The sequence below is a fragment of the Phacochoerus africanus genome, chromosome 1 (genome assembly GCF_016906955.1).
Source record: "Phacochoerus africanus isolate WHEZ1 chromosome 1, ROS_Pafr_v1, whole genome shotgun sequence".
Lineage (NCBI taxonomy): Eukaryota > Metazoa > Chordata > Mammalia > Artiodactyla > Suidae > Phacochoerus > Phacochoerus africanus.
Window position 1 is genome coordinate 126,201,138 of NC_062544.1, and position 15,016 is coordinate 126,216,153.

The window sequence follows — 15,016 nt, forward strand, 5'->3', positions numbered from 1 at the left end:
GCGAAAGTAACTCACATTTGCAGTCTCTCAGTAATACTGTTTACCTTGTAATGGGTTTCAAGAATTAAAAGAATACGAGAAATGTGCTCAGAATATAATATCCCTGGCACATTGTAAATGTTCAATTCATGACAGCTCATATGATTTTTTTAAAACAATCATAATTTGTTTTCATTATTTCACATAATTTATTCTGAAAAGCCTAGATTCACTCATGCTGGATTTAACAAAAACTGGGGAATGAGGAAGTACAATTCATGTCGTATTTTTTTCCTATTGTGTTTACAGAAAAGTGGAGGAAGGGGTGGGGGTGGGGTGGGGCCGAGAGAGTCAGCTCCCACAGGATTTTGTGGATATGGGACGTATTTCTAGGATTATGAAGAATTTCCTTTTCTAAGGAAGCCCATTTTTCCCCTTTGAAAGTGAATCAATTATGTAACCTAGACATTAATTTAAAAGCCCTCAGGCCAAAAGCTCTTCCCACAAATAACTGTCCTCACACTACCAGTTCATTTCCTATACATCTCCCTGGCAAGGCCCAACAAAAGCTCAAAGAAGATGGATGGACTTCACAGGGTGACCCAAGGGTCAACTGATTCAGACAGCTGAATTCATCAATAGGGGCAGCAAATTCCATCTCAGAGTTCCATCCACGAAGAGCAGCTTGTGCAATGCCCTCCTGTTACAGATATTTAACTGGCCTGGAAAAGACAAGGAAAGCGTATTCTGCACAAAGTGCCCCAAAGTCAAGGCCCAGCCCTTCCTCACCACTGTGGTTTTACAAATCAACACATTTAGCCAGCGCCACCTGCACACACTGCTTCAGAATGCAAACTGCCTATAGTCACTTCATTACCAGAATTACTACAATGGGTTGAACAGTGGTCCTTTCAAAGACCCACCTGGAATCTCTATGTTACCTGATTTAGAAAAGGATCTCTGTAGATGTAGTTAAGGACCCTGATTAGGATAAGGTTAGGTCCAAAGACAAGTTCTCAGAAGAGAAAGGGACAGACACACAGAGGGAGAAAACCATGTGGTAACAGAGGCTGCAATGGAAGTGACTCATCTGTAAACCGAGAAGGCCAAGCACTGCCTGGAGTCCCCAGAAGCTAAGCCAGTCCTGGGACAGGTTCTCCCTCACAGCCACTGGAGGGAACCAGCCATGCTGACCCCTTGATTGAGGACTAGCGGCCTTCAGAACTGCCAGGGGATACATATTGTTTGAAGCCAACCAGATTGTCAGAATCTGTTTCAGCAGCTCTAGAAAATGAACACAACCATGCCAACCTTGATCGTAAAGAAACCAGGCCAGAAGGCAATCACACCCAAATGCTCAAAAGTCCATACTCCTCTCTAGGTGATGGTGTCAACCCTAATTCTTAAGAGAACTCTACCCAACATTCTGTGATCATCTATCTGAGAAAAGACTGAAAAAAAAACGTCACGGTGTACACACGATAACTGAATCACTTTGTACAGCAGAAATCATCACAGCATTGTGCATCAACTATGCTTCAATAAAACTTTTAAGAATGGAAAAAACCAAAAATAAATGATTTGATTTTGTTTCATTTTCCCAATTGTCTACACTGTCCCCTTATCCAACAATAGGACTGGGAGTTTGGTGTCAGGAGATACAATTACATGTAGAACGGATAAGCAATGAAGTCCTACTCTATAGCATAGGGAACTGTATCAATTTCCTAGGATAGACCATGATGGAAGATAGTATGAGAAAAATAATGTGTGTGTATATACATGACTGTATGGCAGAAGCTGACCCAACACTAAATCAACTATACTTCAATAAGATAAAATTTGCTTGTTGGTTTTTTTTTTTTTTTCTCTGTTTTTTAGAGACACACTGGCAGCATGTGGAGGTTGCTAGGCTAGGGGTCTAATTGGAGCTACAGCTGCCGGCCTACGCCACAGCAATGCAAAATTTAAAAAACTGTAAATCACAAAACAAAATCATCCCAAACCCCCAGCAGGTAGACTCATCTACTAAAGTGTTCCACCTCCCAGAACCTAGGAACATGTACTTATGTGTCCACCCATGGAGCTCCGAATAGTCCAGACCCGAGTTGACAGAGAGGCTCCCCAGTTATCTACCATCTCCAGCTTTTTGGCTTCATAAAAATGAGAGCAGCCTGTCATTTTGATTTACAAACAACTCCGTAAGTCACTGGAGAAGCTCCAAAGGCCAAGTCATCAAGGATGCAAATGACAGGAGTGCTCCTCGGTGCCTGACTATGGAACAAAAGACTTGGAGAATTATATTATTGGAGTAATTTCATAGTGTCATCGAAGAAAGAAAACACCTGCATTCCTTTTAATAAGTCCCCCAGAGGCCTAACTCCTCAGCACGCAAACTTAGAGGACCCGCTCAGGGTGTTATGTGTACACATAATGAGTCAGTTTTAAAGAATTGTGAAGACAGTTTCTGCATCACCAAGTAGTTCACCAAACATAAAGTCAGATAACGCTCTCATTAAATGCCTTCTGACAGTCAAATGTGCTTGGCTCTGCTCTGCAACATGGTGTCAGAACTGGTAAAGCATTAGGGAGCAAAGGTTCAAAAACCTAGGTGCAATGACTGGATAACGACCACCTTGTTTATTTTTAGCTTGTTTGGACTTCAACTTGGCTGCTGAAGGAATGTGCTATAAACTCCCTTCCTCAACTCTGGGAAGGAAGGTAACATGCAAATAGCATTTTGAAGAATCTCCCGCTGCTGTGCCTTTCACTCCCACCACCCCTGCTTTCACCAACTCCCCAGAGCCCTCCACGTTAACACCAAAGCTGTAAACAAGCTGAATGGAGGCCCCTTTAATGTATGCAGATCTGATTAGAAGATTGCAAGTAGCCTCTTACTGAAAATTGCATTATATTTAATTCAATTTGTCACATTTTAGACACCCTGATAAGTGCACCACCACACCATCTAATGTTATAGGAGTCCTTCTATAATAAGCCAACTAGCCCAAGGTTCTTCAGCTAACAATCCCATCTCATACCCAGGCCAGTGAGAATGTAAGATATGTTTTTTGTTTTGTTTTGTTTTAAATGGCCACACCACGGCATACGGAAGTTCCCAGGCTATGGGTTGAATCAGAGCTGCAGCTGCTGGTCTCCACCACAACCACAGCAACACAGGATCCCCAGTCACGTCTGTGACCTATACCACAGCTCATGGCAATGCCAGATCCTTAACCCACTGAACGAGGCCAGCGATCAAACGTGCATCCTCATGGATACCAGTCGGGTTCATTATTGCCAAGCCACTATGGGAACTCTTAACAATGTAAGATTCTGTTTTTGCCAAGGTATCGTTTGATATTTACACCAGGCGGGTCAAAATGACAGAGCTTATCACTCCTGGTTAAAGAATTTTCGATCTTGGAGTTCATGTGGTGTCTCAGTGGGTTTAGAACTCAACATAGCGCCCATGAAGATTCTGGTTGCCTTGCTCTGTTGGTCAAGGATCCAGCACTGCCACAAGCTGTGGTGTAGGTCACAGATGCAACTCAGATCCAGCATTACTGTGGTTGTGGTGTAGGCTGGCAGCTGTGGCTCCAATTTGACCCCCAGCCTGGGAACATCCATTTGCTGCAGATGCAACCCTAAAAAGAAAAAGGAAAACAAAAACCAAAAACAGAATTTGTGATCTCAAGCCCTAAAGACCTGGATTCAAATTCTGGCTCCACTACGTAGTAGCTGTGTGACCTGGGTGAGGCATGTTACCTAACTTCCCTGGGCTCTCGTTTTTTTATTTTGTTTTTTTCAGATTTAAAAATTAGAAGATAAAATACAGGCCTCAGAAAATCGTTCTGAGGATGACAGAGGTGATACATGAAAGAAGCCAAGCACACGGCAGGTCCTCAATCACATCAGTTCCTTTCCAAGAGCTTCTCGGGGCTAGGAAGGATTTAGCTGCTTAGAGGACTTGCTTGGCACAGTTGTTCCCACCAAGAGTCTCTATTCTGATTCACCATTCCTATCATCCTTCCAGAAGTGCACATTCCCTCCCTCACTTCTTCAAACCAGCAGTCACATCATCAGATGACTGTAGTGGCCAGCCAGGAATCTAAATGGGTGAGGCGGGCCAGCTGTGAAGAGTAGGAAATGGTGAGGACTGTGGAAAAAGCTGAACGTGTGTGTTCTAGTGAAAAGGAAGAAAGGATTAGGAGTTGCCAGAAATTTTCCTAATTTTCATTGTATTTTCATTATTCCAGGGAAAATCTTAAATCTGAATTCGTATACCAAATACCAAAGGTTGGCAACTAATGAAAACTTAAAATCCTGTACAGTGTCAACAAAACATAGGTGCAGTCCAGATCTTAGGAGTTCCCAGGGTATGATCTTAGGTCCAAATATTGTAGAAATATCCTTGCTGTCTCATGCCTTACAAAAGGGAGTTTCTGCTTAAGGACTGGTGTTCATGTATATGGAAGTGTTCTGGATGGCACGCTGGAGTACCACAAAAACTCACACGAAGCAGGCTTGTAAATGAATTAAGTACTGCCTTGACGATGTGTGGTTTTCATCTTGGACATGAATTTTTATGGACAGAAGGCACATAAAAAGCCCCTTTTTAAAATATACTCACTACGAGGGGAAGAGTTTAAATGCTGTCTTCCTGTTACAGTCTGCAAAAATTGTTTTTACCAACTTCATATGCATACTTCATTTAAGCCAAGAAACTGTGAGAGTATAGAGTCCAGTTCTTCTAAACTCCATTTCAACTGAAAGGTCTGTGTTTCCAGGGTGATGGGCCATATCAACCTGCTACTCTATCATGAGATCTTACTCCTTTACATCTTAAATCCTCAGGAGTTCCCATTGTGGCTCAGCAGAAACAAACCGACTAGTATCCATGAGGATGTGGGTTCAATCCCTGGCCTCACTCAGTGGGTTAAGGATGCGGCATAGCCATAAGCTGTGGTGTAGGTTACAGATACAGCTCAGATCTAGTATTGCTGTGGTTGTGGTGTGGGCCCAGAGCTACAGCTGTGATTTGACCCCTAGCCTGGGATCTTCCGTATGCCACAGGTATGGCCCTAAAAAAGCCAAAACAAACAGAAAACAAACCAAACACCAAAAACAAAAAACAAAAAAAACAAAACCCAGATCTTAAATCCTCACATAAGGGGGTTCTCCGTGCTATCTCTTCTGAGCCCAGTCCCTAAGACAAAAATCATGACCCCTATTTAATTCATGGAAGCTGTGGCTCATGGTGGGGAAGTGACTTGTTCTCTGTCATATAACCTACAATATCGGGGCTGTGAACCCAGGTCTTCTTGCTCCTTATTCAATCCCATTTCCATCAAGCCTTCTCCCAAAGATATATGGAGCCCACACTACACACCATGCCCAACGAGGCACATTATCCCATTTGACCCTTACAATAACCTCACAAGACAACCTTATTGTAGTAACTAATATTATTTCCACATTGCAGATTGAGAAAATGAAGAAAAGCTCAGAAAGGTTAAGCCACTTTCCTAAGGATTCTCAGCCCCTAAGAGGCAGAACCAAGACCACAGGGCCAGCAAAATTTCTTCAAAGCCTGTGTCTTTAACCACTCAGCTAGAATGTTCCCAAAGAAGTCCTTACAAGCTTTGGAGAAATTTTACAATACTGCCTGGCAAAACACATTTCATCCCAGAGATCAACCTCCATGGCTCTCCCATATCCAAGGCAGGTATGATCCTTTTGATCTCAAAATGCTTACTGATCTGGGATCCATTCCCTTTAGGAAATGCTCCCTTGGTTCATTGGGAATTCCCTCTGGGATACTCATTAATCACAGAGTTAAAGGATAATCTTCCAGCTTTTTGAACCAGGAGACCGAAAAATAACACATTCATTAGATGCCCCTCAGCTCCCCCCCTCCCCAACCCCCTGCCTTCAACAACAGAAGGATAAGGATGAATGACAACCTCTCAACAGAATGTGGCTATCACTCTGGGAATTAAAGACCAAGTGTATTTGGAAAAAAAAAAAGAACAACAACATGGATGCCCTGTGTTTTCTCACTATTCACCAGGTCCTAGCTGTCCCTCAGGGTGATTGAAGAAGAATTCATCTCCAAGTTGCTCCACAAGCTGAGATGTTTTAATGTTTCAGCCCAAAGAAAACACACGAATATACACCGGTTTTTCAGAGAGTCAGGCTGGAGGTTGGCATCCTCTCTTTGGAGGACAATTTGACAAGAGCTCCCCAAATGCATGTTGCAGTGTAAGAAAAGCTATTGTTGGGAGTTCCCATTGTGGCTCAGTGGTAGTGAACCCGACTAGTATTCATGAGGACACAGGTTCCACCCCTGGCCTCACTCAGTGGGTTAAGGATCCAGAGTTGCCTAGATCTGTGGTGTAGATTGCAGATGTGGCTCAGATCCCATGTGGCTGTGGTGCAAGCCGGCAGCTGTGGCTCCAATTCGACCCCTAACCTTGCAACTTCCATATGCTGCGGGTGCCCTAAAAAAAAAAGACACGAAGAAAAAAAAAAAGAAAAAAAAAGCTCCTGTCATATACTATATAGTAAAGAACAAGGGAAAACAGGCAAAGTGGCCATGAATAGAAAAACATTCATTCAATAATAACCCATATGCTGGATTCTAAAAGCTAATATATACATTAGATCTTTTTGCCCTTGTTAGGCTGACATACGAAGATATCCAAAAAGTATTTCTAAGTATGAAAAAGCTATGAAAGACCCTATGTGGAACATCTGTTTTCTATAAAATCTTAATAAATAATAATTTGAATGAATCTGAGGAAATAAACACCAAGCCATAAGCAATAACTCCCTCTGGCTGTGGGGTGAGTAAACTGTTTCTGTATATAGCCCAGTCAGCTGGTAAACACTTTCAGGTTTGGGGACCACGAGGGTTGTCTCAACTACTCAAGTCCACAATTGGAAAAGCTGCCCTAGATGACACTAAATGAACAGGCATGTGTTCCATTCAAACTTTATTTAAATTTTATGTAAGTTTTATATGCCACAAAACGTTAATCTTCTTTGGTTTCGGCAACCATTTAAAAATGTGACAACTACCCTTAGCTATTTAGATTATACCAAAGCAGGTAGCAGAGGAGTTGGTCCTGATGGCTGTGATTTGCTGCCCTCTTCTCGGAAGGTAAGGTTAAGGGTTTTCCTCTCTCTGCTATGTTTTTTTTGTTTTTGTTTTTGTTTTTTGTCTTTTTAGGGCCACCCCCCTCAGCACATGGAAGCTCCCAGGCTAGGGGTTGAATGGGAGCTGCAGCTGCCAGTCTATGCCACAGCAACTCAGGATCTGAGCCACTTCTGCCCCCAACACCACAGCTCACAACACTGGATCCTTAACCAACTGAGCAAGATCAGGGATCGAACCCATGTCCTCATGAATACTAGTCAGGTTTGTTACCACTGAGCCAAGATGGGAACTCCTGCTATGTATCTTTTTTAATGTATGTATGTGTGTGTATGAGTGGGCTATTTTTCAATCTTTTATAATAGCTATGTCTTGGTTCAAAATCAGAGGTAATACAGATACACTGGGATGAACTTACATATTTCCTCAAAAGAAAATCCCTACTGAGGTGTTTTCAGCTTCTATGAGGCATATTATCAAATGTCAATGACCTAAGCAAAGTGAGCCAACCAGTATTTCTCAGTTGCTAAGTATCTTTTCCTACCTAGAGGAGTCCAAGCCTGTCTTGTGTGCATGCACATGTACACACACAGACATACTCTCCATCTCCACTTTTCCCTTTTTCTTGGCACATCAGTTGACTGAGACAGAGTGTTTTTCCTCCCTAAGCAAAATAATCGGTGGGAACCCATTTCTTAGCCAAATCACAACCCACTAAAGGAAACCAGGCTCAGCCTCACCCCAAATTACCATCTCAGTCATCAATCAACACAATTACCAGGACAACTAGGGAAAGATGCTTTTCAAGGCACAGTCTTGGCTGACCCAGTGAACACTGCTTCAGAGTGGCTGCTCAGAGCCCAAGCATTCTGCCTGGAAAGGCGGCCAGTGTCGGCAGACTAACCGCTCTGCATAATTAAAAGGACTTCACAAGGCTACCACTGCTCTGGGCCTCCCCTGTCAGTCCTCCATGAAAGTGCAACTCCAGGAGGCTTGTTCTGAAAGCCCGCCTTTTAATGCGAGAGTCAAATCTACATTTATCAGCAAAGCTGAAATGTTAAAGGGATTACAAGGAGCTTAGAATCCACTGGCGGTTCATTGATCTGGTCTTGCAAGCCTCATCTCCACATGCCCTTTAGAAATGGCTTTAGTCTGTTTCCTGGTTCTTTGGTTGCCTTTGATTTTAGCCACCTTCTCCTCCAGGCTGGAGAGGATGTTTCTTCCAGCCCTGATCCAAAAGGTTCTCAGACTCCTTTCTTCTAAAACTAAGAGAAGCTACTTGTATATTCCCCTTGATAGGGGTATTTAGCATTTTCTGTTAATGCACAGATGGTAAATGTTTTGGGCTTTGTAAACCATGTATTCTGCGTCTCAAGCATTTGTCTCTATTGTTGTGGCTCAACAAGAGCCAATATGTAAACAAATAGGTATGACTTTGTTCACCTAACAATTTATGGGCACTGAAATTTAAATTTCACAGAATTTACATGTGTCATGAAATAATGTTCTTTTGATTTTTTCCCAACCATTAAAACTGTTAAACCCACATACGGCTTACAAATCATACAAAGCAGGTGAAAGGTCTGATTTGGCCTGCAGGACCTAGTTTGCCAAGCCCTACTCAAAATATGGTCTCTGGACCAGCAGCATCAGCATCACCTTGGAGCTTATTAACAGTGCAGCATCTGAGTCCCCTGCCCTCAAGCCTTTGAATCTGAATCTGCCTTTGAACAAGATCCCCTGGTGATTCACATGCCAGCCAAGTGTGAGAAGCCCTGGTCCAGAACAGGGGATTTTGAAGACAGACAAGGTTGGAATACCACTGACTAGGGGGCTGTAGGACCTTTGCTAAGTTGCTTAACCTCTCTGAGACTCATTTTCCTCATCTATCAGAATAGGTATAAATAATTGCACCTGTCTTCCAAGGACTATTGCAGGTGAAAGATTGGAAGGATGTAAAATACTTGCCTGGTATTGTCAACACTTTAAAAATGGTAGCTAAGGGGAGTTCGCTTCATGGCTCAGTGGTTAATGAGCTGGACTAGGATCCATGAGGATGTGGGTTCGATCTGGCCTCGCTCAGTGGGTTAAGGATCTGGCATTGCCATGAGCTGTGGTGTAGGTCACAGATGTGGCTTGGATCCGGCGTTGCTGTGGCTTTGGTGTAGGCCGGCAGCTATAGCTCTGATTCAACCCCTAGTCTGGGAACCTCCACATGTCGTGGGTACAATCCTAAAAAGCACATACACACAAAAAATGGTAGCTAAAATGATAAAAGCTTACTATTTTTTAATAGCATTTTTGGAGAAATGAGAATGCTTATTCAGGACTGGCAAACTCCATTGACTTTTAGGACCTGACAGGTCACTTAAGTATTTGAGGAGGTCTCTGATTGCAACTGGAATGTTGGTGACTTGGGTGAGCCAAGGTTGCACCCAGCTAAAGGGAGACCACCACCAATTACCACCAATTACTGCCATGTAGGAAAGTCTACCCCATGTTACAACATTTCGGATTCTTCAAAAGAAGTGAGAAACCTAGATTTTAGTATTAGAGAAAGCTCCCCCTTTCAACACACTCTGCAGACCAATCTCCATCTGCAGACTGTATGTGACCAGAGAGCCTCTGGTTTGTGACCTCAGCCTTGGAGAAAAGTTAACAAGAGGGAGGGAGTCACAGGGAAATGAGCCTGGGTTTTACAGCCAAATCCTAGCTTCATTCTCAGTAGCCAGGAGACCTTGGGTCCACTATGGAACCTCTCCAAGCCTCAGTTTCCTCATCAGGAAAATCATCACATCTACCTCATAGGGGTTCAGTGAGGATGAAACAGAAACATACATAAAATGTGTAGACACAGCTCTGGACTGAGAAAGCACTCGCCTTTGTCACTGATGATGTAGCTTTGGTGTGTTTATTCCTACCTTAATTCCTCAGTGCCAAGACATTCAAAGGGCAAATCTTTATGGTAAAAATGGCTCTTTTCCCTTCCTTACTCAAACTGGGTACAAACATGCGAGTCTAATTAACTCCCCCTCAGAAAGCTGTCTCATAGCACTAAGTGCCTGGTTATTAATGATTTTCTTCTGGCCACAGTCCACAAAGACACCTTAATCTTCCATTTAATGAGAACTCCCTTGGCAGCCCGGCCACTGCCGGGTTTGCCCTAGACCGTCTTGAGGGGCTGCTTCTTTGGGGCCAGGTCATCTGGAGGGAGCAGTGCCCATCTTTGCTCCCCAGCTGTCCTAGATCAGGTGGAAGGGAGAGCTCGGTCTGACAGTTTTGAGCCCTCTCTTCTCCAAGACATGGAACTTCTTGCAGGTCTAGGAGTTTTTTGTTTTTTAATGATCCTAAAAATGCTCATTGTTTGCCACCTAAAGGTTGTGGGTGACAACAAAAACAGGGGCAGAGGAGTTCTCACTGTGGCACAGTGGGTTAAGAACCTGACTGCAGCAGCTTGAGTTCCTGCAGAGGCGTGGGTTCAGTTCCCAGCCCTGGTGAAGTGAGTTAAAGGATGGGGCATTGCCAAAGATGTGCTGGAGGTTGCAACCCTGAGGCTTGAATTCAATCCCTGGCCAGGGAACTTCCATATGCCATGGGTGTGGCCATAAAATTTAAAAAACAAAAATGAAAACATGATCCCTCAGGAAAATCACTAGGAAAACACAACAGACTTGCACAGAACATCAGACATCTTTCCTCATACATACAAGACCCAGGGTTCAGGGAATGATCTGGCTTGCCCAGTGCCAGGTGCTGTCACTCTGCACTCCTCAATCTTTGCCACATACACAAATCTGTTGGGGATCTTGTTTAAACCCCTAAAGTCAGATTCAGTTAGTCTAGGGCTTGGCCTGAGACTATGCATTTCTAACAAGCTCCCACGAGATGGTGATTCTGCCAGTCCTCCTCCTCCCTCGCTTCATTTTGGTCTCTGTGCAAATGTCACCTCCTCAGAGGGTCCTCTCCGGACCACCTTATCTAAAATGTAATTATGTGTTGAATGTGGGGCAGGAATCCTGTCTGTTTTGTTCTTTGCTCTATCCCCAGCACCAGCAGAGCGCCTGGCACGAAGCAGGCCCTCAAATATTTGTTCAGTGGAGCGCTCCCAGCATGAAGGCTGAGGAAAATCAAACTCAGGGAGCACGAGTCTTTTGCCTAAGGTCACACGGCTTTGGCAAAACCAGGGCAAGACCAGGGCCCCACTCCCACTAGACTTCAAACGCCTAGTTCCCTCCGGCACAGCAGCAAGGGAAGCAAAGTTTGTTTACAAGGCGCTTCCTTCCTAGAACTTCAGTGCCTGCCTATTGGAGGCAGCAACACATCTCTGTGCTGCTTTGGGGAGATGCCTGCTGTGTGGATAATGGCCTGAAGGGGGACCAAGTAGAAGCAGAGACAGGGGAGACCCACAAGTGGTGTCTTGGGACTCTGGGGTAAAGGAAATTACTCTCCCTGAAAAAGACCAAAGCCAGCCTTTCATCTTGTGTCAGGCTGGCTTTTTCTACTACCCACACAACTGTCCCTTCCAGGGGCTCATGGTCCCCCAGTCAGAGAAGAGCAAAGAGAGCATACAGTGGCTTTCCAACTGCCAAAAAAGAATATTGTGCTCTAACCTGGAAGTGATTGTCCCTCTTCTCCAAAAGGTCACCCCAAAGTATGCCCATGAGGGAAAAGCAAGGAGAAGGACAAAAGCAAGGAGCTTCCTTTCCAGCAATGGGTGGAAATGCTATAAAAACCCCATTCATGGAAGCATCTTTGCTGCTAGCGGGGAAACTGCTTTGGCATGAAAACCCATCTCAGCTTCATGAAAGGCTCCTCTTTCCCAAAGAAAGGCTTCATAATGGGCTGAAAATAAAACACTTGTTTTCCCCTCACAATATCAGCTGGGTTAAAAGGGCTTAAGGTTCTCCAAGAAGCTGTGGTCATCACAGTCTCAAGGGACGGGGATACCCAGCTGCCTCTCTGTCTATGCTTCTTCCAGGGGCAACAGTGGAGAAACAGCTAAAAATAGTTGACAAAAGTACCTAATACTTACTTTGTGCCTGGTGTGGGGCAAACACGTGTTTTCAATACCTCATTTAATCCGTGTTGTACATACCATTATTATGCCCATTTAATGGAATAGGGGAACTGAGAACTAAGAAAAGTGATTGGCTGGAGGTCAGAGGTCACACAGACCAAAAGGATGGGAGCCTGGCTAGACCCCTTCAATGTATCACTGCCCCACAGAACTCTGGTCACAAGTTGACCCAAAGGCTCCAGAGTTTCGAAGGAGCTGGAAACCACTCTCCTGTTCATCACTCTGCCTCCCCCACCCTCATTAGAACACAAGATAGATGAAACAGAAAGTAAGCAGCAGTGCTGTTACAGTGGATTTGGTGAACAAAGTAAGCCTTCTATACCTATTCCCATATATCATCACTTTCACATTTGGGATATATGAGGGGGCAGCCCAGGGCACACCATTTGGGCTACAACATCAGCAGGACTGATGGATGCCTATGTCTGCCCATTACATATTTATAAGGTCGCTCGGCCTTGCTTCTGACACAGAAGTTATTAAATGCTCGGGAGCCATAAGGGCTGCGCTCAGTGCCCTGAAACAAAGGCAAAGAGGCTGCCAGACCCATCAGAGGCAGGAACAAAAGCATTTAATTTCTGAAGGAGCCAGTTGGGAGTTTCCTTACAACTGGGTGCCCAGCACACATGACCAACTGGGAGAAAGGAGAGACCGCACTCACAGAGGAGGAAAACAAAACCAAATCAAAGCTTTTCTCCCTAGTATCCAGAAACAGCTCTCTTCAAAGGGGCAAAGGGCGGGGGAGGAAGATGTGTTAAGCAAAGAGAGAACTGGTTACAATGTTGCTCAAATTTCTACTGTCACCATCTTTCCTTTTCATGAACTTGCCAAGAAGGATCCATTCTCTTCTCTTTACATCACCCAACAGAAAGATTGCACCCTAACTTTTCCCAGCCAGAGCCCCAGCAGCCAGATGTACTGGGAGGGCACCCAGATCTCTTGTCTCCCAAACATAATCATTCCAATCCAGGCTGGAGCTGCCTGGAAGTCAACATTCACGGCACATTAATAAGAAACATCTGGCCACCGAAGAGGGTTGACACAGCACAGGCGGGCAGTGGTGGATTTGCGGTTGGGACCCAGAGTTACAGGGGTTGAATTAAAAACACAATTGGAAAACACCAGCTAGACCCAGGAATCCTACACATGCTGTACTACGGCATTTGGAAAAACTGTCGTGCCTAAGTCGAATCATCTGGGACCCAGCGACTTAGATACACAGACTGTGGGCGGGTGCAAGGGACCCAAAACTCTCCCATCAGGGAAATGCAGCCTCAGCTGTGCTCTCCTGCATCCTCAGTGTCTGGCCACCACTTCCACCTCCAATATTTGTAGCAGATGTAGTCCCAGTCTTAAAGGAACAGCCTTTGCATTTTTTCCATGGGACTCCCAAGTCAATTTAAAAGGCGAAAAATGCTTCAGTGTACATTATAATGCTTCAGTGTAATTATACATATATGTACACGGCGGACATATATGTGTAATTACACCCTGCAGTGGTGTCTTTAGGAATCTGTTATAAGGCGTCCTACCTCCATTTATGCAGGGCGAACCCAGGGCACTGATCACCACAGGCGTTACATGGCTGGCCTCTCTCAATCCGCCCCGGTCCGGTCAACTTCAAAACAAAAAGACAAAATAAGCATGTTTCCACCACGGAGCTCCCTGCAAAGCCCCACCTGAGGTCCCAGGCTGGACGGCCTGCCTCTCCCACCCGACCTCCTCTGATCTGACTCTGAAGCTCCTCACTGAATTGGGAGACTTGGGGCGGGGCGCTGCCGGTGCCCCAGGGGTGGTCTCCGCCTGCGGAAGGCTCTGCCGACCTAGGAAGCCTGCCTCTGATGTGGGCACTAAGCCACCAAGAAATGGCCCTGGCTGGGGCTTTGTCTCCCCCAGACACCTTAGTCACGGGTTTCTAAGAAACAAAAGCAGGACCTTTCTGCTCCCCAGAGTCCCCAAGAAGCGACCGTTGCTCGCTCGCCTTGGACCAGACTCTTGCTCCTGGGAAGAGGCAGAACAGAACACCCCAAAAGACAGCCCCAAAGTCAAGTCTGCGGCTAGAGCTCCAAGAGGTTGGACGCTGGAGCCTGGTTGCTGGGATCCCAATCTGCATTAAGGGAAGGGGCAATGGAAGAGGCTTCCCGGGACGCCCCCGGACTGACATTTAGGGTCACAGCTCGCGGTTGGCTCTCGCTGGGAGTGGGGAATCGGACTTAACCCCTTCTGTGCCTTCAGAGCGCACCCGAGAGCTGGGACCGCACCCCCGCCCGCGGGTTCGGCTTACCTGGGGCCACAGGTGCGCGGTCAGCCCGGCGGAGAAAGCCTGGGCAGGGGCGCTTGCGAGGGCCCCGGGATAACCCGGATCGGCCCCGCTCGGGCGGGGGACACTCACCGAGCGGCTGGAGAGTCTTTTCCGGGAGCTCCGGCTGAACATGGCCGGGCGCCTTCTGCACGCCGCGCCGTCCGTCGGTCCGTCTGTACCGCGGCCGCGAGGGCGGGTCGCCTGGGCGGGCACCCTCGGCAGCCGGTGGCCTGTATCCGCCTCGCAGCCCCGGGCTGGCTCCGGAGCGCACGCCTCCCCCTCCTCCCTTGCCGGTGCCTCTCGCCCTCCCGCCCGCAGGTCCCTCCCTCTCTCCCGGCATCCCCCCGCCCTCCCCGGGTTCGCCCCGCGGTCCACGGGCCCTTCCCATCCCTCCCTAGCGCCCAGCTGAACCGTTTTTCTCTCCTTCCCTGCTTCCCGACTGGCCCACCGGGGCTAATTCCCTGCCCTCACCTGGGCCCTTCCCCAAAAGCTCTTCCCT

At 46.1% G+C, this 15,016-nt stretch overlaps 1 protein-coding gene across 1 annotated transcript in view; it reads right to left on the reverse strand.

Moving 5' to 3' along the window:
* Positions 1-14,801, reverse strand: part of PRICKLE2 (prickle planar cell polarity protein 2) — a 349,250-nt gene extending 334,449 nt beyond the window's left edge. The window contains exons 1-2 of the mRNA XM_047778600.1: positions 14,608-14,801; positions 13,748-13,833 (exon numbers count right to left, since the gene is read on the reverse strand). Coding sequence (XP_047634556.1) covers positions 13,748-13,833; positions 14,608-14,649 — 128 coding nt within the window. The 5' untranslated portion in view covers positions 14,650-14,801. The remainder of the gene's footprint in view (positions 1-13,747; positions 13,834-14,607) is intronic.
* Positions 14,802-15,016: the final 215 nt, after the last annotated feature.